The sequence below is a fragment of the Elgaria multicarinata genome, chromosome 8 (assembly GCF_023053635.1).
Source record: "Elgaria multicarinata webbii isolate HBS135686 ecotype San Diego chromosome 8, rElgMul1.1.pri, whole genome shotgun sequence".
NCBI classification, from domain to species: domain Eukaryota; kingdom Metazoa; phylum Chordata; class Lepidosauria; order Squamata; family Anguidae; genus Elgaria; species Elgaria multicarinata.
In genome coordinates this window covers 52,477,102-52,498,848 of record NC_086178.1, presented here as the reverse complement: position 1 = coordinate 52,498,848, position 21,747 = coordinate 52,477,102, and the positions used below count along the sequence as shown (strand labels likewise).

Genomic DNA, 21,747 nt, shown 5'->3' with positions numbered 1-21,747 from the left:
AATGTAGGCCTGTAGAATGATACATAAATATGGTGATACAATATTCTTGACGATTCAGTGATTAGCAATATCTTCATTCAGATTAATGGGCAAAGACAACTCAGGGTTACATAATATTTATTTGAAGTTTATTATATAATTGTACATACTGGTGTGTTGCTGTTTTTTTTAAAAGGGGGTTGATGGAGAATGGAAGAGATCCAACTGAAGAAAGTACTAGTAAATAAAGGAAAGGAGACCAGTGAGAAAATCAGCTGTGATGGAAAAGTGGCCATCGCCTCAGGAAGGTTTGTAGCTTGCCTAGACTTTAGAGATGGAGACCATTTATTCATAATCCAAGGTGCTGAGATTTTGCGATTTTGTCTAAGATTTACCTTGGGATAAGTCCTGTTGAACTCACTGGAACTTATTTCCAAGAAAATGTGTATAGGACTGGATTGCAAATGTCCTATAGCAAGTAAAATGTTCTAGGATTGAACTCTAGCAACAGTAAACCCCAAAAGTCCAATAGAAAGTTGTAACAGTGAAGAAAGCAAAAACACTTTAAAGATGAGCAGACCAAATATATAGTGGCATAAGCTTTCATGGGCTTGAGTCAAATGATGTAACCTTTGTGTGAAGAGTGATGGTGTTAATATATTTTATTCACCTTTCTATTGTAACAATTCTATTCCATTCCTTGCAGGAAGATTTACCTGGATTATAATGCAACCACCCCTCTGGCGCCAGAAGTGATTCAGACAGTTACAGAAGCCATGCATGAAGCATGGGGCAATCCCAGCAGCTCTTACACAGCAGGTCAGAGCAAGGTTGGACGGAAGTGTTTTGTGGAGACGTCCCTTTGTGTCTGCCGTTGAAGCACATTCCTATTCTTGAGCAGTTTGCAGGCAGCAAGGGTCTAGTGCTTATCTGAACAATCAGATTTTGGAGTAGCGAACGTGCACTAGAGCCCTCAATTCTCGCTAGTGTTGAGCTATGCAAGAACTGAGAATTATTTCAGGAGCTGATCTAGATCCAGATTTTCTCCCTCAAGCGAGAACAGGTACATTACGTCTGTACCCAAAACAATATTTGTGGGGAAATATTTTGTATGTTCTCCCTACCGCTTCCATTGCAGTGATGGATTGTGGCTGCATGAGTGACGTGATCATCAACTTCAGGGGTGGGGAGCCTCTTTCAGCCTGAGGGCTGAAATCAATTTCTGAGAAGTTGGGAGGGGAGGAACAAAGGGGAAAGGGGTGGGGCCAAAAACCACCTTCATATTTTAGCTTCAAACTATGACTGCCAGTAATTAAGCCTTAGGAGATGCATTTCAGCTTTTTATAATGGGGAAAATACTGTAGAAAAGCTGGGAAACCACCAAACGGGTGGTGGTTGGGGAAGGGGGCCCTGGGGAAAGGGGTCATGGCTTTCTGGGAGCCCCAGAGGCTGGAGGATCGCCATTCCTGACCTGCTGGATGTTGTCTGTTCCTTGAATCATTATGAACACACACACACATCCTTCCCCCACTCTGATCAATGCACACACTGTTTTATTTTTCAGGCGATATATTATTTATTAATTTCTCTGGAGAATTAGCATGCTCTGACTAAGACTGAAGAGTGGAATATTCACATAGACTTTTGCAAAACCATTAGCTTATGATAGTTAAGTGGAACATCACCTTCGTCTTTTGTTTATATACATGCTAGCTGAAACAGAATGCTACTGAAAGGACTCTGGGTCTGATCCAGCATAGCGTTTCTTCTGTTTTCAGCAAGACAATCTGCTTTTCCAGGCTATTCCCCACAACTCACCCTTTAATTAACCACACGACTTTTGGATTCCCCCCCCCCCCCCGCCTCAATAGTAAGGTAAATTGTTGTGCCTTGATCCCACAGGTCAAAGAGCTAAAGAGATAATAAATGAAGCTCGAGAAAGTTTGGCTAGAATGGTAGGAGGGCAGCTCCAAGACATCATCTTCACTTCTGGAGGGACAGAGGTGAGATATGGGATGCTGCTAACCCTGATCTGCTCTGGTTTTCATTTGAGAGAGCAGCTCATAACATGCTAACTGCCTTTTTCTCTATGCAGTTTGACTGAACTTGCATTTATGTTAGTGGCATCTCCTTCCTTAATTGTATCAGGTAAGTGTCAGCAAACACCAGTCAGATCAATAGTAGGTCTCTTTCTCTCTTCTGTAGAATGGCTTGGTCTTTGATTTAAAACATGTGAAGGACCATGCACTGCAATTTGATTACTTTACCTAGATGCAGTAGCTGCAAATCAGCCCCCTGCCTTTGATACCTCTGAGGCTGAAACACATGTCTCTTACTGAGTGAATTGTTAGGCAATTGCATTGCAGTTAGAAATTCAGAACCAGTCTTTCCAAACGACTGCATTGTCAAAACTGGATTTTCACGCATTCTGAACTTGCTCCCCTTTTTTCTGCAGGCGAACAACTTAGTGATCCACACTGCCGTGAGGGATTTTAGGGAAAGCCACAAGCAACGATCTTCTGGGGCAGGCGAAGACCGAAAGAAGACTTTGGGAACATGTCCGCATTTAATTACATCTTGCATTGAACATGACTCAGTCCGTCTCCCTGTGGAGTACCTAGTGGAAGAACGTGAGGCTGGTGAGCATGGGCCGCTGTAGAGGATGTTCAGAGATAGGCCCTACCCACATTCTCCCTGGACAACTTTACTTTTTCAGCAGTTTTAGTCTCTGAGTAACAGGTTTGAGTCATTTTTTTCCAGCATACCAGACTGAGTATGCATTTATTCTGAATGCAAGTTGGCAAAAGCTGGCTCAGCAGCACTTTCACTCAGATCATGCCAATGGTCCAGACTCAGTGGCAAGTCTGAAGCTTCTATTCCTGCTCACTTCTTTGAGCCCCTTTCCTCTTTTTTCCTATCCTTCTCACCTTTCAAAATGCCACAAAGGCAAGCTGCCTTTGAGAGTCAGCAAAGGCATTTCTAATCAAAGGGATAAATAGGCTCATCACTGCATTGGGAGGAATATGTGATTTGCATTCAGACAGTCCCTACTTTGATCTCTGATATCTCCAATTCTGAGGGTTTGTGGAAGATCTCAGTAGGAAGCTCAGGCTTTGGCAAAATGAAGGGAGTTAAACAGCATTCAGCTTCCTACCTCCATCCTCTCTGTTCAACTTCCAGGCACTCAGCTGAGTTCCAGGGGAAAACCTTTTGGCCCAGATTCTTCTACCTTCTGCCTCTAAGCCAGGGGTGAACTTGTGCCCCTCCCCCCACCTGGTGTTTTGGCCTCTAGCTCCCATCAGCCCTAGCTAGCATAGGGATGATGAAAGCTGTACGGCAAAACATCTGGAGGGCCACAAGTTGCCCACCCCTGCTCTAATCCAACCCCTGCTCCCTCTCAAATTCCCACAGGACTGCCATATCTTGCAAAAATAAGGAAGGTGTGTCTGTTGCTTAGTAATTGGGCTAGTGCCTCTCCAATAATCCCGGTAGCATCCTTCAGGTCTGCTGTGAGAAATACAGTCACTGCCGATAATTGCGCTGAGCTGTGGGATTCACTTTTTTTGTTGCATCCTGGTTTGCAGAAGCCACTTTTGTCCCAGTGTCCAAGGTGACTGGACGGGTGGAAGTGGATGATGTTATTGCAGCAATCCGTCCGACAACGTGCTTGGTTTCCATAATGCTGGCTAATAATGAGACTGGGGTTATCATGGTGAGTTATGCCATTGGTTCTTATTACTCATAGGTTTAGGGAAAGCGGGGTTCAGATCTGTAATGTATCCTTCGTAGGGATTTCTCCAAGGGATAGCAAAGAATAGCAGTTGTTCCCCCAAAATATTTCCCTCTTTACTAGCTTTTACTCAAAGTATTTTTATATTTAATTTGTATAGCAAAATCCTTGCTCCCCTAATAATGATTTTTGACACTTCATTGATCCTCCCCCTGCTAGTTTTTCTGTGCGTGGTATTTTAGTGGAAATTGTTATTTGCTGTTAAATATTTTGTATGTTTTAATCTTGTAATAAGTTGCCATGAGTCTTTTTTTTTAAAAAGGGGGAGATTATTAAGAAATCCAATAAATAGTAATAATTTCTGGAATTGCCCCAATCCTCTCTTTAATACTGTGGTCGAGCGTTTTGAGTTAAACATTATGGCTTAGTGTATATTGTGAGCCATGACTTAGTGTTGTGCGAACCATTCCTAGCCATGGTTGCTACATAACCACAGTTTAAACGTGCTCACTAATGATTTGCTGCTAAAGGGTTAGTGGTCTAACCATAGCTTAGCTTATTGCCTGAACAGGCCCTCTCTCTTCTTTTCATGTTATAGTTTTTGCTTTCCTCTCCTCTATTCCCATATTCTACAACAGTGGTTTTCTTTTTGTGTATTAGTTTTTTAGTTGTTAAAAATGTTTAATATGCATGCCAAATAAACCAAAATGGGGTGTAAAAATATAAAGTGGTAGTAAAAATACCAAGGGCAAAAATAAAAATTAAATTTCTAAGGGTGCAATCCTATGCATGTTTAGACAGAAAAAAGTCTATGATGTCTGGAAAATGCTGGGAGTCTTTTTTCTGCCTAAACATGCATAGGATTGCACCTTAAATACCTTCAGTTAATTCTAATCTTATTAGAGAGTGAAGCAAATGTTGCAATAGATTTTATGACCAGGAAGTGTTGGCGATGGTAGTGGTAGTAGTAGTAATAATTTATTACTCTGTTCTATTAAAATGATCCAGAATAACAAACAGCATAATAATAAACCATATAAAATCGTCAGTAAAAAATACACACATGACCACCTTTCTATTTAAGTAGTTCCACAAAGGCATCATATGCCAGCCTATAGGGCAGTAGCAGTAGAGAACTAGAGTCCCTGTTGAGAGAAGAACCCACAACCTCTGATAGTGCTCTTTTCTGCCAGCCCATCTCAGAACTCAGTCAGCAGATTCAAGCAGTCAATCAGAAGAGGATGGCATCTGGACTCCCACGGATTTTGGTACACACAGATGCAGCACAAATGATCGGGAAGGGGCGAGTGGACGTGCAGGATCTGGGAGTGGATTACCTCACTGTTGTGGGGCACAAGGTATCTGCTTTTGGTCTACATGCTGTGCATCTATATCAAGGATCCCCAACCTTTCTGAATCAGTGAGCACATTTGGCGTTTTTGAGAGAGTGTCATTGCTGTTCTCAAAAAAATGACTGCCAGAGTTCTTAATTTGGCTTTCATTTGCATCATGATCTCTTGGAGCATTTAATCAATAATCATACAGAGTGAACACAATTTCAGATGCATCCCTTAGGTTGACTATGAAGAATTCTCCACTAGATGGCACTCTGAGCATGTCCTGCTATTCTCAAGGTCATGTTTTGTTATAATACCCAGCTTTCCATTATTTTTTGGCAGTAGCCGCATAAGAATTCAGGTTAATCTCCACACGTAATTGGCTTAATAGTTGTGGCATGTGGGAATAGGTTTATCGTGGGTGTTTTCCCAAACAAAAAACTTTCAAATGTGCAGAAAAGATAGTCAACAGGTGAAAACACAGGAAGCTCTCTTCTGTTATGATATGTGTGAAGTAACTTATGCTTTCCTTTTACTGACAACCATGGTATATCCCAAGGATTAAGGTTTGCTTCTGTACTCCTACTGAAAACTATTTTGTGACCCATATCAGTTTCACTTCTATGTAGTCAAAATGCCTCAATTTCTGGTCAGATTCACCTTGTCTGGGGCACCAAGTTAGAATAATGGAATTGGAATTGACCTTGAAGGTTGTCTGGTTCTACCTCCTGTTCAATGCAGGATCTGCAGTGCAGAGTACAGCTACAGCATCCCTGACAGATGGTTGTCCTACATTTGCTTAAATAACTCTAGGGAAGTCCACCTCCTCCTGAGGCCATCTGTTCTATTGTCAAACAGTTCTTACTATGAGGAAGTTTCTCCTAATGTTTAGCCAAAATCTGCTTCCCTACAATTTCGCCCCATTGCTTAAAAAGTCCACTTTAGCTTTGTGATTTATCATTGCAGTTTTATGCCCCACGTATTGGAGCACTGTACGTGCGAGGGCCTGGGACCACCACTCCTCTCCATCCCATGCTGTTTGGAGGAGGGCAGGAACGGAACTTCCGCCCTGGGTAAGATGGCTGAGAGCACTGGGTGAGCCAATTGAGCTGTTGAGAGGCCAAGGAGACACATGGAGCTATGCTTGGGTCTGTGAGCAGCATGTGGGTTGCCATGCTCCCTTTTCTTCATGGGAGTGAGGACTTGAAGGAGAAGATACTAAACAGGGAAACATGATACTTTCCTGTGGACTAGAGATTTGTACCCTTAAAACAGAGGAAAGTAACAAAACTTAGGCTTTTAAAATCCCCCCCTTTGTCTTACTTTCCTCATTGGCCACCTTATACTAAGTTTGGCGAGTCTGAGGATATACTGTTGGGGAATCTGCTGATGGGTCTCAGTCAAATCACATTCAGAAAACAGTACCACCAGTTTAGTATGCATGTAGTCAAATTCTTTTGAGTTAGTGGCTGGGAGGAGGAGTTTGTGTCAGAGAGAGTTTCCATCTTATCTTGCTAGTGGCGGAGCGGTTTGGTTCAAGACAATCAGATCTTTGTTTTCCATTGAATACTTGGCAGCATCCTGCAGCATGCTCCCTTCAGTGTTTGCATTACGCTAGTTATCCAAATAGCTATAGCCCATTACATTAGTGCAGCCTTTGCTGTGGGACTAAACACACACTCTGTACTTCTCTGTTCTAGAACTGAAAATACACCAATGATTGCTGGCCTTGGCAAGGTAAGCTCTGATGTAATAAAAGTGTAAGTAAAACAGGTCTGGACTGGGATTGAACAGCTTGTGGGTTTTATTGTTTTCCTTAGCACAGATCAGTTCTGAGAGAGAGGCACATCTGCGATTAGCAAGGCTCAAATTGAAACTCAACATTGTTTTCACATGGATTTAAAGGCTGAAGTAACACAACAGAGTCCAGGTGATCTGGGTTGCTTAGCAGTGCCAATGCTCTTTCGTTTTCCAGATCTCATGCCAGACCTAGAGCAAACTTTGTTTGATATTATTTCCATGTTCACCTGTGGAGCCAGAGTTCTAAATCTGCCTTACTTTTAGAACTTAGTATGCAGAGTGGAACACCAATGGGAGATAATGATGCTAGCAAATGGTTTGTTGCAAACTTGGGAGGTTTCCCAGATTTTGAGGATGCAACGGTTGAAGGGGAAAAATAGAGGTTGGGATTTGAGCTGTTACTTCAGAACAAGTGGACAAACTTTATGGTATTTGCAGATGTGCACGTAGCTTGCCAGAACAAGATAAATAGATCACGTTGGCCTATAAATAGTTTTTTGGAGGGGCCAGGTGCTGTTTAGGGCCCCTTGCAGAATATGTTCAGATTTTTTTGCAGTATGTTTCTCTTTGGTTGCCACATGCATGAAACATATGGTTACTGGCTTTTGTTTTAGCTGATTTGGAGTTGGGTACATTGGGGGAAGCATGTAAGATTGTGCCATGTAGACTTTCCACAATCATCCACAGTCTTATGAATAGGCATAAAAGATCATTGCGGTGCTTCGTTCTGATTTGGCTGACAGTGTTTCCTTACCCATTTCAGTGCTAAATCTCATCTTTTGCTTTATTTTCATCTCTCTGGACTGGGGCATTTTCTAGGGAATTATGATTTGCCTCATGGTTCTGTTGGGTACTGTAACAGAGATTCTAGCAACAGAAGTCCAGCTCACAACCTCCCGCTCTGCACAGAGAGCCTTCCAGGAAAGAAAAATACTCACAGACACAAGAGTTCTTCAGCAAAGAGTTTTACTGAGGTTTTCAGCATAAATCATGTTCCAGTATAAAAATCTTCCAGCAATAAATTTCACGACAACGACAACCACATCCATCACCTCATCAAACATTTTATACAATTGTACAGCTTTATATACATTTTACACAGAGTATGATGACACAGTTCCATCACTCAATTATTCAAAACCTTGGCATTTACTGTCCAGCACTGATATGTAGCACCTGCCAAAGTCCAGTTTTTCTTTCTTCCAGGGCTTAACCCTCTGTGGTTAAATTTTCCAGCCGTGACAGGTTCTTGTTGGGGCCTACTGTTGTATCTTCTTTTGCAGGCAGCAGAGCTGGTGAACAAGCACTGTGAGGTTTACGAATCTCACATGAGGAAGGTTCGGGACTACCTGGAGGAGAGGCTTGAAGTGAGTTGACTAGCCTGCTGGTTTTCTGGGTGTGTCCTGCAACCTTTGTGTGGGGAGCATCTCTTCCATTTGCAGGAGCATCACCTTGGGAAAGCTACGTTTTACTGTGCCAGAAACACATGTTGACATCAGAAAGCATGGCTGTCCTGCCAGGGAGAAGTGAAGCACCTCAGATCAAATTGAGATAGGGAGACGGATCAAGTTTATAAGGTAGTGCAGAGAGGATAACAAGAGACCAAGGGAAAAGAAATGATTCAAAGAGTGGACAGCAGTTCCGCTGGGCCCATAGGTTCAAGGTTCTGGTGCATGTTAAATGTGCTGTGGCTGCGTTTGCCCCTTTGTCATTGAAATGGTGCAGCTCTGAGTGATGGGAAGCTACTGAGATAATCTCTTCAATATGTTGATTTCACCCTTTGGACTCCCCTCATCTGGGGCCTGTTGCTAAAGGTGAGTTGCTAGATAAACTGTCCGTACCTTGCTGTTGATCTTTTTTCACTGGTTGTTCTATTTTAGCCAGAGCAACTTGGCCATAATGCAGGATTATATTTTAGGCATTTTCCCCCACCTGCCAGAAAAGTGTCTGTATCTGAGCACCACTTCCTTAGACCCAATTCCTCAATATTTGTATCCCTGTTTGTATCTAGAGTTGTATGATGCTGCTTTCCCTTCTAGAATCCCTAAGCCTGGGGGACGGGGATGGGATGGGGAATTATGAATTGATATTTCTTGAAGGTGTTATTTTCACACTCTATTAGGCAGTGTTTGAAGAACAAGGAGTCCATTTTAACTGTCGGCTGAAAGGCTCTAAGCGACTGTGCAACACTTGTAATTTTTCCATAGTGGGCTCAAGACTACAAGGTAATCTCTCTGGGTTTGAACTTCCATAATTCTTACAGGGTTATTATCAGTCTGCAATAGATGTAGGTTTTTTTTACCCATGTCCCCTCAGTGACCAACGCAAAATCACATAGTAATTTTGCTTATAGAGCTCATGACTAGATTATTCTTAAGATTGGACTTTGTCTGTCTTGAAGCAGGTCACTGAGTTATTTAAAGTAGGCTTGGGCAGAAGGTAAATCTCCAGATGTTTGAACTCCCAGAAGCCCCTGCCAACATGGCCAATCATCAGGAACACTGGGAATTGGATATGTAGTTTCTGACCATCCTTGATCTAAAGAGTAGTGCAATGCAAAATAAATGCTGTTTGTGTGTTTAATGAAGTTGGCTCCGTAATTGCGTAAACCAACTACAGTGTATGAAATTGTGCAATAAGTAAAGAAAATGAGTTGCAAGCTTCAGACTGTTGATACCTTGGTATGAATTCCATGTTTTTGTCAGGAGGGATTCTAATTGTGAAACTCTGATTTTGTCTTAGAAATTTGGCATTTGCCTGTTGCAATCAACAATTTTATACATCTGACTCTGAATCTTCCCCTTGCTTTTGCTGTTGTTGTTAGTATTTATTAGTATTCATGAGAAACCAGTCCCCTAGCAAAGTATGAGAGTGGGACACTGTTGTTGTTGTTTTTAAAAAAGTTATATCTCGCTGATTAGCACAAAGGAGGAGGTTGAAAGCAAATTCTGTGGGTTTCTCCTACATCTGGGTCCTTATAAATGTCATCAGCTGAGATAAGGCCTTTGACTTGTCTTCCCTGCAGGTCGGCTGGTGCTGTCTCACTGCAGGTTTTTACTCGCCAGTGTTGGTGCTGCCTGCCACTCTGAGAAGGGTGATCGGTAAGGAGCCATGTTGTAGAACTCGGTGCTCTGTGGTTGCATTTCTCCATGAATTTTCAAAACGCTCCAAGAAACGTTTCCCATTTCCAGATCTGAAGCCCTCTTGCTCTCAGAATAGGCTACCAGAGTGCCACCTTCCATAATCCACCACTATATCCTAGACATGCATTTTGCCCTGGATCAGAATTCTGTGGGCCGACTAATCTTGCCTCTCCATTTAGCTACTACCACCTAAAGCATCTCTCTCTGCTCTCTCCTGGCTTTCGAGAGCCACTGGCCCTTTAAGGCGATATCAACCATCTTCAACTTGATGCCCACACAGATACGTTGGGCTACAACCAGCTGTGCTGACTGAAGGATGATGGGAGTTGTAGTCCAGTGCATCTGGAGGATGCTGAGCTGGGGAGGGCTGGACTAGGGGCAAAAAGGGGGACCATGCAGCTGCCTCAGTGCTGTTACTCCCCTCTTCCAGAGATGGGAAGAGCAGCTTGGGAAAGGATTGTTAGGAGTAGGGCAGGGGTCTCCAACAAGGTGCCCATGGACGCCTCTTTGGATACTCACCAAGCTCCCTGACCCTCCTGATTTTTATTTACTTAAGATTTTTAAAATTAATGTTTAAATTAGGAAGCTGGGATGCTGCAAAGTATTTCCCTCCAGCACCATATTTATTTGGATTCAAAAGAGTGGGTTTGTATTTTGGAGTTCATACCCCACTTTTGCCTTATACTTAGGTTCTTGGGCAAGTTACTTTTCTTTCAAGTTCACCAGTTTGCCTTCTGGAAAATGAGTATTCTGTGACTGGCCATGCTCACCATGAGAATTCCCATGGCAGCCATTTTGTGAAAGCACCCACAAGACTCTCACCAAATTCCCAATGGTGCCTATTGACCCCAAAAGGTAGAGGGTTATTGAGAGAGTGCTTCTGTTGCAGCTGTCCAGTTGCTGAGCCCATTGTGTGAAAGCTGATAAATCGACTAACTTTGTTTACCTCGTATTTCTGTGCAAACAGATGTTTTGTCCTCCCCACTCCCCTCCCAGAGCACATTCTTTTAGAATTCACAACTGATGTTTTGGCTGGACGGTGGCCTAGGTGATTAGCTAACTACCTAGGATCATACAGTGGTTTTGCTCTGAATAGACAGTGCAGTGTAGTGTGACAGATCAGGTGTCCAAGCAGCAACTTGCTCCCCTGCTGTTGTGTGCTGCATATTTCAGATAGTGCAGAGAGCAGTGGAAACATAAGCACCTTGCATTGTCCATTTTTCGTTTGAGTATTTCCCCAGAATGCTTAGAGTCTAATCTTGTGTTTGACTCAGAATTGTTTTTTGGAATGTTCCTAGGAACATATTGATATGGTGAGCTGGTAACCAAAGTAGTTAGCCCCATAACTCTGGAGCCCAATCTGTGAGCAGGACATGACTGGAATCTAGGCTTCTGCTCACATATCTGCTCCAGAAAAATTATGAGGATAATAAAATTCAACACATTTACCAGTCGCAACTGTAGGTCTTAGGCTGCATCTTACTCTGCAGAAACTTTTGTTTCATGTCTATTGGACACTCCCCAACTTAATAAGGGATTGTCTAATTCAGCTAATTGCTGGTGGTACAATATGGCTAATGCTTCTTTTAAGCATATCTTCTGGCTTCTTTTTGTAGGAAGGTTATTATAGAGATACATTTTGTACTGGAACAGTCCTCAATATTCATTGATATACACGCTCTATTAAATTATTTACCTTCTTCATGGAAATAGTCAGCATAAATGGATTGTCTGCACCCTTTTGGCAGCTAAAAGACTGATATTACAACATTGGAAGGATAAACACTCACCTCCAATAATGCAGTGGATTGAGGGCCTTACAATTCTTTCAGTATTTGAACAGGTAGCTTATAGGTGCCATCTTCAAATGGATACTTGTTTGGATATTTGGTCCACTTTTGTTGAAGCCCATGTATACTTGCTAGATAGTTGTATGCTTTCACTCAAATCCATGTACATATATTAAAAAGGGGGGAAATTAAAAAGAATTCTGGATGCCCTTGGGCACCACATTGTGGACACCTTACAGGCACCATTGGAGATGCCCAAGGGCGGCATGGCATTGGGACCCCTGGTTTAATTATTGACAGCTCACTTAGACCAAAGCGCCATCCAACTTGGTGTATTGGTCTACATGGTGCCTGCACTAGATGTTTCAGAGGCTGTACGATGGATAGAGCAATTGAAGGATGGTCAGTTGCCTGCCAGTCATAGAATAATAGTTCAAAGGATCAAAAAGGCCTCCTTCCCAAAACTCATCAGAAGATCCCTGCTGGATCACCCCAAAGGTCCATTTAGTCTAGCATCCTTCTTGCTACGATGGCCAACCAGGTGTCTCTAAGAAATTTACAAGAAGAGCCTGGAAGACAATAACCGGCATTCCATGGCATACTTCCTCTCAACAAGGAGGTTTCAGGTGCAACCTCTTATGGAAAGGAAGGACCTATCCATTCTCCACAGGCCAGCCACTGCAACTAGCAGAGGCCAGTTGACCACAGTGTGCCCTAACCCGTTTCTGGCAATCAGCAGTGAGGGCTATCTTGAAAAAGTGAGGATGCATGACCAGACATGCATAAGTGGGACCTGCAACAAAATGTTGCAGGATGGCGTGCCCAGGATTCCAGCCAGCCACGCTGTCTTCCAGCATACTCCATTCTGTCCTGTCTGGAGCCTCAGAGCTGATCAGAAGGGTGGGGGAAGGGTGCAGGAGAAGAGCCCCATTGCACTGGGAAAGTGGGTGGGAAGGAGGAATACGTTGAGGAAAGTTTTCCCCTCCTTTGCCCACCCTACTCTGGCAATCCAGTCTGACTAGGAATCTCAGTAGGGATATATTAGCTAGGATGGCTTTTAATGTTGATAACTGGGGAGGAAGATATGCTTTTGTCTGTGTAGGGAGAGGTTTGGGGCTGGGGAGTCTTATCATGAAAGCAAAGCATTACCATTTTTTTTTAAAAAAAAAAAACATTTAAAAGTTGGGAAAGCACTTGAGCCCCAAACAGTGTTCTTCTGTTTTGCCATGGCTAGGACATGTAGTTTTGTCAAGATATAGGATGTAGCCACTTGTTTTTTTACTACCTTGGGTTGGTTGTAGTTAAGTAAGATTCCCACCCCCTCCAGTGCTGAAAGCAAAGGGAAAGCTGTTCTGTCCTCTGCATCATTTCCATCTCATAGAAATAAAGCTTCCATCCACACTCTTTCTTTTGTAAAAGTCTGTAATCCAATGCTTGGGTGCAGGATCCTGCTCATTAAGAATGGAATACTTCTGTTGGTTTAGAACGCAATTCTAACGTTTTAGTGTTGGGCTAATAATGCATGCTTACTCAGAAGCAAGTCCTACCAATTTCAAAAAAACATAGTGTATCTAAGTGCCTCCCTCCTTCCCTGGCATGTGTGGAAAGGATGGGAGGGTACATCTGCTGTACTGTTTCCTTGCAGCCCCAGGAAAGCCAGGACTTACTCTGGGTAGACATAAGACCCTCAGCACACTTACTTGGGAGTAAGCCCCATTGACGACAGTGGGACTTACTTCTAAGATGCTCAGCACACTTACTTGGGAGTAAGGCCCACTGAAGACAATTTGACTTTTAAAGTTGTGATAATCAGCCCATTATATCCATCAGATCTGTTCATCCCTTGAACTTTAAGAAATTCCTAAAAATCAAGGCATGAACGGATCTGTTTCAAACTTATATCCCTGCTTACGAGCTACCATGGTGCCAAGTTTCATCCCTTTATTTTTAATTTCTAACCGGAGTAATTCCTGGCTTTTCCGGGGGCTGTTGTAGTTCAACACCTTTGGAGGGCACTAGGTTGGGGAAGGTCGGCTTTAAACAAAAGATAAGTAGGTGGCCCTAAGTTGTTCGTCATCAGTTTTCCACAACCCCACAGTCACCTCTGCATATCATATTCTCCACCCTGTCTTCATGGTTTATCTGCTTTGCGAGAATGACGATTTCACTGGCACTTTCTGCCTCCTTAGGGGGATGTGGGGTTAAGGCTTGTGAGCCAATTTCCCTGCTTTTTGGTGCTTGGTTGAAAACTGTAGAGCTTTAACGTTGTTTTGTAAACCATCTTTTTTTGTTTAATGATAGAATGATCCTCCACCAATTTGTCAATACCTTTAAAAACAACAACTCGTTGTCAGTTTCAATTTCAAACCTGTCATCTAGCCTGTAGGTCCTTGCTTTCAAGGAGCAGTAAATAACATACACACACACACACACACACACACACACACACACACACACTGCATTTTTAATTTATTTTATTCATTCATTTTATCCTAAGCAGTTCACATATAATTGAAGCAGTTTACATTCCCCCTTCCCCCCACACTTCTTGTCTTGTATATTCTTAACATTTGCTGCCTTAGGCTGCAATCCATGACACTGGAGGAAATCTGGAGTGGTCACCTGATTTTAATAGGAGGACTCGAGAACAATTGAATGGTGGGTTCACCTCCCTCTGAAGTTGTTGAAGGTTGTTGTCCTGAGCGTACATACTTGGTAAACTAATTTCTATTGGAATTAATGAAACTCAGAGATAAATGTCTTTAGTGTTAGAGTGACTCTTTATGTTTTTTGTTTCCTTCTCTGGCCATTTCTCAGAACCACTGTAGTAAAAAAGGCTTAAACTGTGCTTTCTCTGTGCTTGTTCTCCAGGCCATCCTCAATCCTGCTTAGATGCGGAATTCCTTACAGTGTGGCCCAGAATGCCTTGCGTCTTAGCGTGGGGCGCGACACCAGCAAGGAAGATGTGGACCTGATTGTAGAAGATTTGAAGCAGGCTGTGGCTCAGCTACAATAGGTCAGATTCTCACCGTCACCCAAAGAAACGTTTTTGCTCACCAGAATCCGGCAGTGAGCTTACTCCTGATTTCCCATTACATCTGGCAGGATGATAGCTAATTACAGCCCTATCTGTTCTTTGCCATTGGATACTTTCTGAACCACTAAAAATGATTCCCTAGCTCAGGGATGGGCAACTTCAGGCGGTCTGGGGCAAATCCCACCCTCCATGAGTTGTACTCTGCTGTGCCGGCAAAAAACAAGCTAAATTTATCCTTCGTAGTAGCAGTTTGCTGCCAAATCCCCCCCCCCCCCATTTTCTGGGTGTGATCGGCCTGCATCCAGCTCATGCATTGCCCACTTCTTTCCTAGTCTTTGAATGCAGCAGGTTGTCCTGTATAGTGATGGCAGCAGCTCTTGCTTTCAGAAATCAGAGCTCATGTGTGATATTTAGCAAGCGGGAACCTCCAGTTGGATGTTCAGGTCGGTGCTTTCAGTATTTAGGTGAATTCAGGGAACAGCTGTAAGCATCATGGTTTGAAAGTATACATATAGGAATGGACATTTGAATCCCAAAATATGGAACATTCAGTATTTGCCTTGGTAACTAGAAAAGGCCATTCTGTTTTTGATGGCACCCGTCTCATTTCCCACCAGTCTGAAGTGAAACAGAAGCAGTTGCTCCCCAGGTGGGCACTCGAGGAACAGGCAAAGAGCCTTTTGCAGCAGCAGACCATGTTTACATGGCTGAGTGGGTTTCGCATAGAGCTTTATAAGGGGGGGGGGCAAAATGTGCAATACGCTGTGTCTTAGAATGAAAGAGCAGAAGGGGTGGAGGGTGCAGCTTTCATTTCACATTGCTTTATTAGCACAGACATTAAGGGCACAATCCTATTCATGTTTAGATGGGGTGGGGGGAGTCTTCCAGCTCCCAGCATGCCCCAGCCACGCCTGGAGCATCAAAGCACTTGTCCACAAGCATTCCCTCAATGTTGTGCATTGGAAGCTATTAGTGGTAATCCCACAGGAAGAGGAGAGACATTACACAACCCAAGGAAATAGGAATTGTTGCATTTCCTTAGGCTGTCATCAAATAGAGGGAATTAGTATAAGGAACCTTGCTGCGCACCCTGTTTCCCTGTTGCTGGAGCCAAATGCTTCAGAGAATTTGTCACATCTATAGGAACAAATATTTTGTAGCTGGTCAGCTTCTTTCCTTGTGTTCGTTTCTTGGATTTGACATGCCAGTACCAGCTACCCACAGGCACCTGTGAATCAGCTGCCATAGGAAAATATCAGTCTTGTTATAGATGATGGTCTTCTGGCACTAATTAATGGACAAAGACTGAAAGAATGTTGCTGAACAGGGGCAGACTGTGTGGCATACATGCTGGGAAGGTGTGAATGCCACAAGATAGGAGATAATGTCCCTTTGGAATGTTATTTAAAATACATATTTTTTCTGGAAAGCTTTTGAGTTTCAGAACCATGGTTGAAGGGATCAGAAGAAGACAATGAAACAGGGCCTCAAGACGGCTGGCATTCATTTCAACTTCTTTACAGCTAGTCCTGTTGATGTTACTAAGAGTGCTGAGGTGATGGAATTGTGGTTGGTTTCCAGGTTCTGCTGTGCTGCTGTTTTAATGGAAAATTCTCCTTCATGAGGCACTTGCTAAAACTTTTTTGGGATGATAATATTTGTTTTAGTTCGCAGAGTGCCCTGTTCTAAAGGGTCATGGTGGGTACTATCGTAAAAGAGATACAAATTTAAAAATCTAAGACACAAAATTGGGCTAAGTTTTTTTCCTTTTCCTTTTATTGTGAATATTGTTAAAAAATAAGCCTGCATCAATGCCAACCCAAATTAAAACAAAACAAAAACCTTGCTTATGATATTAATTTATTATTCACAGAAATGCAGACTTTAGCAAGCAAAAGCAGCAGCCAACCAGTGGATCTGTACTTAAGTTTATCAACCAGTGGATCTATACTTAAGTTTATCATTCATTTGAAGAATTTATTCTCATGCACTACTCTGGATAACTTTCCCTTTGGGGGTTGACGATGGCCATTCTATTGTGGGTTCTTGAAGAAAGTCAGCTGAGGAGCTGACAGAAGTGCATTTGCGAGCGGTTCTAGGATCCGCTCGCAAATGCACTTCTAGGAGCTGCTTCTAGGATCTGACAGAAAGCTGATCTGTCAGAGATCCCTGAAATATTTCCTGTTCTCCTGGATTAATATGAAGCCATTCCCATTATTAGAAATGGCCACAGTTAGCGGGCAAGAGTTCAGTATTATAGCAAACCCTTCCTACACCCCTTATATAGACCTTTGAGCTTGATCCAGCCTCCAAAGCGATGTTATATGGCACCCTGATGAGCCCATCAAATTTCATTTGAATTGTGGTAAAGTTTCAAGTGAAAAGCCTGATCAATCATGACTGTGTGTCGAAATATACTTCTGGCCCCTGAAAAATAGAATAGCCCACAAAAAGATAGACCTTGGCTATTTAGTATGAATTCAAAGAGGGTGGAATTTTCCAGTTTCAGTCTGTTAGACTTCAAAATGTGTATCTGACATTGTGAAGTTTGCATTAAGTTTCGTGCAATTGCACATGTTCAGACACATACAGAATAAAAAAGAAGATGGCACCACTGCTACTTGCAATTATATAATTATGCTTTTGCCTGAGTTTGTTTTCAGTGGTAGAATCAATGCTTTACTTCAGGAGTAGGGAATATGTAGTCCTCCAGATGTTGGACTGCAACTCCCATTAAACCTAGCCAGCGTAATCAGTAGGTGAGGGATGATGGGAGTTTCAGTCCAACAGCACCTGGAGGGACATATGCCCCCTTCCCTGTTTTACATGGAGACAGCCCCTCATATAACCAGTGGCATCCCCACTAAACCAATTTGGAATGACAGGCCTAGAGCTGACATTGCCTGAGACCCTGGGAAGCTGCTGCTCTATAAGGTGGTTCCATGTGTTCATCACACATATTGGGTGGGGATCTATTTTGGGGGTGTTGTACACATTGCCCCCCGCCCCACATTGGCCAGATTATGTCAGCAGAAGGGAGCTTGCTCCCTGATGTCATATCCCCTGGTTCTGAGGGTCTGCATTACCCTGAGCCAGACACAGATTGAGACAGCTCACAGGTAACTCCATTTCATGGGGTGTCATCAGCACCTCCTTCTAGACCTGCTTGGCCAGAAAATATTGCTCTCCCATCTTCTGATTCTGAGGACCTCCCCTGCGGTTTCCCCTGTTCCTCAGCCATGCAGGAGCATGAGACTAAAGAAAGTGACATTGGGCTTTTAAGAACTTCAGTCAATATCTAGCACAGCTATAGACAGAAAGCAAATCAGCTTTCAATCAGTATTCTGTTCCCTCAAATAGTAATATATATTCTCCTTTACAAATAATAATATATATTCTCCTTTCGAAAAACTTGGGAGGTGATGGTTTCTCAGAACTCTTAGCGCTGATGCATTGACCCAGACTGGAAGACCCTGGGAAAATGTATCTGCGCTGTCCTGGCAGCAGCAAAAATATTCTATGTAATTATTTCTTAATGGGATTTACAGAGATTTATTATGAAAGATATTTATAGATGCTGTAAATCTTCCAGGGGTTGGGAACACAATATTTTAAATAGGTGGCTGATGATTGCACATTATCTGTGTTCATGCTTTGTAAGGAAAATGGGGTAAAATATAAGGTTGTCTTGACATCTTGGCTCTGTAACAGGCCTCTTCATAATTTCACAATGAGATGCAAGGATTTGCCTTCTTTGCCAGTGAAACACACTGGAATACCAATTACTTTGATGCTGGAGGATTGTTGCAATCCCAGTGTAGGGATGGATGAATCTGCCAGTTTTGCTTTCTCCCATTTTTTTTTTAAAAAAAATCTCAACTTCTTTCTGTCCTGTTTATGAAGGAACCAAACTAAACAAAATCATCAAATATTTGCCCTAGCCAAATTCAGTAGGTGCAGTTATTCCTAGAATGGAGTGGACTGTGTTGCACCTGCTTGCTGTGTAGATATTAAAGATGTGGAGCATGTCATAAAAAAAGGTGGCAATGCGAACTCAGCGCCACAAACATGGTTGTATCCACAAGGATTCAAACACAGACTTCTAGCAGACACTCAATGCGTGTTAGCTGGATGGACAAATCTGTTTCTTTTCCTTCCTCACACATTTGAACTTTTAAAATCTCATGTTCTTTCTGTCCCATTTATGAAGTCCTCAGGCAGTCTCCTATTACGCACTAGCACCAATGTAGATTATGTTGCACTAGTGTAAGCTTCTAGTGCAATGCCAACAGCATTTGGTTAAACCGGTCATGCCAGCAAATGCCATTGGTGTTGCATTAAAGGTAGCTTACGCTAGCACAACGTAATTTATGTTAGCACTGGTGCCAAATAGGATACTGTCCCTCATCCAAAAATAAACCAAATGATCACCCATCCCTATCCCAATGTGGCAAAAGTCTGAGGAACCAAGTTCTTTGATGTATCATCATCAGTATTTAACTACTGCATAGGAATTTTACTAGAAATCTATGTACCAGAAATATGTACATTAGTATTGGTGGTGGGGGAGTACCAGACCTTTTCTGTTCACAGCTGTTGTGGTTCTAAATGTTGCTCTTAAAATATAAGCTAAAATAAGTCATGAGGTGGTTGCTTGGGAAATACTTTAGACCAGGGGAGCACAATCTGTGGGCCACAGGTGATCCCCAAACCCTGTTGTGCAGCTCCCCAAGATCCCAGCCAAAAAAGCTGCCTCTTTTGATAGATGGTAATTGTGTCCTAAAGGTGTTGTATTGGAAAGTCTATCTTATATTTTATAAATTAGAGTGGAAAGTGTGCTTTAACTTTAATCACATGACCTTTTTAACAATTCAAGACTGGGTGCCACATAAGGAAGGAGAGCTCATAAAATCCACAACTCAGGAGCTTTTAGCTATTCTTTCTCGCCCGCCATGTGCCCCTTCTTTAACCCCCCCCCCTCCAGCAGAACATATGCTCCCTGCTGTACTTACCCGGTAACCAGAGACACACACCATCTGCCTGGTACATAAAACAAGAGACTCGGAGAAAGTAGGACCTTCCAGTAAAGACAACAGTAAGTCTCCCGGAGATGGGAGACCACAGGGCTATTTTAGCTGCCAAGGAAGGCGACTTGACCACCTTGGAGCAGCTTCATGTAGGTGGTAATCTGGGCCAGAACATCACTGACTGCTTAGGAGCAGGCTTGGTTCATCATGCGTCACGAGCAGGCAGGCTGGAGTGCCTCAAGTTTCTAGTCCTGCAAGCAAAGCTTCCCGGGAATCAGAGAGCAAACAATGGGGCAACTCCAGCACATGATGCGGCAGCCATGGGCAACTTGGCTGAATTGCAGTGGCTGATCAAAGATGGAGGGTACAGCATGCAGGTAAGGTGGCTGCCATAAACGTGGCTTCCTAGTCAGCAGCTAGAGGAAACAGGAGTGGGATGGAAGGTTGTTTACAGATAGACACTGTGTGGTTAGCAGAGAGAGTCAGCAACCCCCATGTACAAACAGCCCTTCAGGTTGGAGTGCCATCAGCATTTAACCTTCCTTGTCTAAGGATGCCTAGCAAGTTCCCCTCCATTAGGGTGGGTAATGTATTTAAAGGGGGACTTGTATTTTGCAAAGAGCTCAGGAGTGAATGCAGTGCTTGATCTCCATGGAGACATGCCATTGCATCTAATGCAGGCTCTCTGTCATCGAGGGCTGGGTTACTTGGTGTCAGCGGGGGGAGGACACATTTTGCCAGAACAGCATCTCCAAGTGCAGCCCTTTACTGATCCCCACAGGAGCGAATGGCAGCCCTTCACTCATAGGAGAGAAAATAAACAACTGTGCTTTGGACATGATCGGGGTGGGGCGTACGTTTGCTCCCTGCTCCGGGTGTCCCTGGCCATTGAGAATCAACCTCTGTTACTCCGTTCTCTGTTATTCTGGGATATGATGGGATTTTGAGAACTGGCTTTCAATTATGCAGCAAGAAACGGGCTTCATCTGCAGACTGCTGCATATGCTGGTTGAAGGAATAAGCATCTTCTAGAAATGCAATCTTGCAGAAAGCATCAGAGAATCTGATATTTGCCTTGCTACTAATACTGCTTCCAAATGTTGCCATATTGGAATGCTCTGTGAAATACCTTTTCACTCATTTGCAGTTGCATGGAGGGCCTTAGCAGGACTGTGCCCGCTCATTGCTTGCATCCATTCAACTGAATGCTCATAGGTCATGGGGGCAGCATCAGCTCTAGTTTTTGGGAGGGCCTTGAGCAAAGCCCGCATCCCTCAGCAAGTCTTACCTTCTTAGTGCCGTTGTCACCAGCTGCTAGTGCTCCTCACTCTCTTTTTCATCATTGCTACCTCTTGCTTGACAGACAAAGATCCAGTGAACAAACAGGCAGTGGCATCTGCTGCTGCTGCTGCTGCTCACCAGAGCGAGTGGCAGTTGAAGAAGCAGGTTGCAATGGTGAAAAGAGACGATGGGCCCCTCTTGACAATGGGCCCCTACTGGGGTGAGGGCCCTCAACAGGTGACCGACCATGCCCACCTTGGATGCTGGCCCTGGGACCGTAGCCTGTGGGCATGGTCCTGCTCCATCCCCATGGCTTAAAAATATTGGCTTGAATGGGTTAAGACTATTCTGGGTTCCTGGATCTTCTGATATGCCAGCGGAGACAGTTTTTGTTAGAATACAAAATTCCTGAGCATCTTCAGGAGGAGAATGCAACACAAGGATATAAAGACAAATCCCTAGTTGCTTTAATGGTTCTTGTTAGAGCTGGCTCATAAAAAGGCATTGCCCACATGTGGTCCCCTCTCTGCTTGTCATCTACCAAAGCTGGATCAAGAACAGAAGCCGATTGAAGTTGTGTTTCACTTTGCCCTACCTATGTGCTTATTTTAAAAACAAAACAG

At 43.3% G+C, this 21,747-nt stretch overlaps 2 protein-coding genes across 7 annotated transcripts in view; both read left to right on the top strand.

The window, feature by feature from the left end:
- The window catches only part of SCLY (selenocysteine lyase), a 36,121-nt gene that overhangs the window by 1,995 nt on the left and 12,379 nt on the right, over positions 1 to 21,747 (top strand). For 3 of the 6 annotated variants that reach the window (XM_063132367.1, XM_063132365.1, XM_063132366.1), the window contains exons 2-13: positions 176 to 287; positions 686 to 798; positions 1,882 to 1,982; positions 2,435 to 2,618; positions 3,564 to 3,691; positions 4,903 to 5,067; positions 6,013 to 6,119; positions 6,747 to 6,783; positions 8,130 to 8,213; positions 8,969 to 9,071; positions 9,872 to 9,947; positions 14,651 to 16,902. In XM_063132367.1, coding sequence (XP_062988437.1) covers positions 190 to 287; positions 686 to 798; positions 1,882 to 1,982; positions 2,435 to 2,618; positions 3,564 to 3,691; positions 4,903 to 5,067; positions 6,013 to 6,119; positions 6,747 to 6,783; positions 8,130 to 8,213; positions 8,969 to 9,071; positions 9,872 to 9,947; positions 14,651 to 14,795 — 1,341 coding nt within the window. In that variant the 5' untranslated portion in view covers positions 176 to 189 and the 3' untranslated portion in view covers positions 14,796 to 16,902. Of the gene's footprint in view, positions 1 to 175; positions 288 to 685; positions 799 to 1,881; positions 1,983 to 2,434; positions 2,619 to 3,563; positions 3,692 to 4,902; positions 5,068 to 6,012; positions 6,120 to 6,746; positions 6,784 to 8,129; positions 8,214 to 8,968; positions 9,072 to 9,871; positions 9,948 to 14,650; positions 16,903 to 21,747 lie in introns of those variants that run through there. The other 3 variants (XM_063132369.1, XM_063132368.1, XM_063132370.1) reach the window with 2 other exon arrangements.
- ESPNL (espin like) overlaps positions 19,883 to 21,747 on the top strand; it is a 43,001-nt gene continuing 41,136 nt past the window's right edge. Inside the window, exon 1 of the mRNA XM_063132377.1 lies at positions 19,883 to 20,220. Within this exon, the coding sequence (XP_062988447.1) occupies positions 19,927 to 20,220 (294 nt within the window). The 5' untranslated portion in view covers positions 19,883 to 19,926. The remainder of the gene's footprint in view (positions 20,221 to 21,747) is intronic.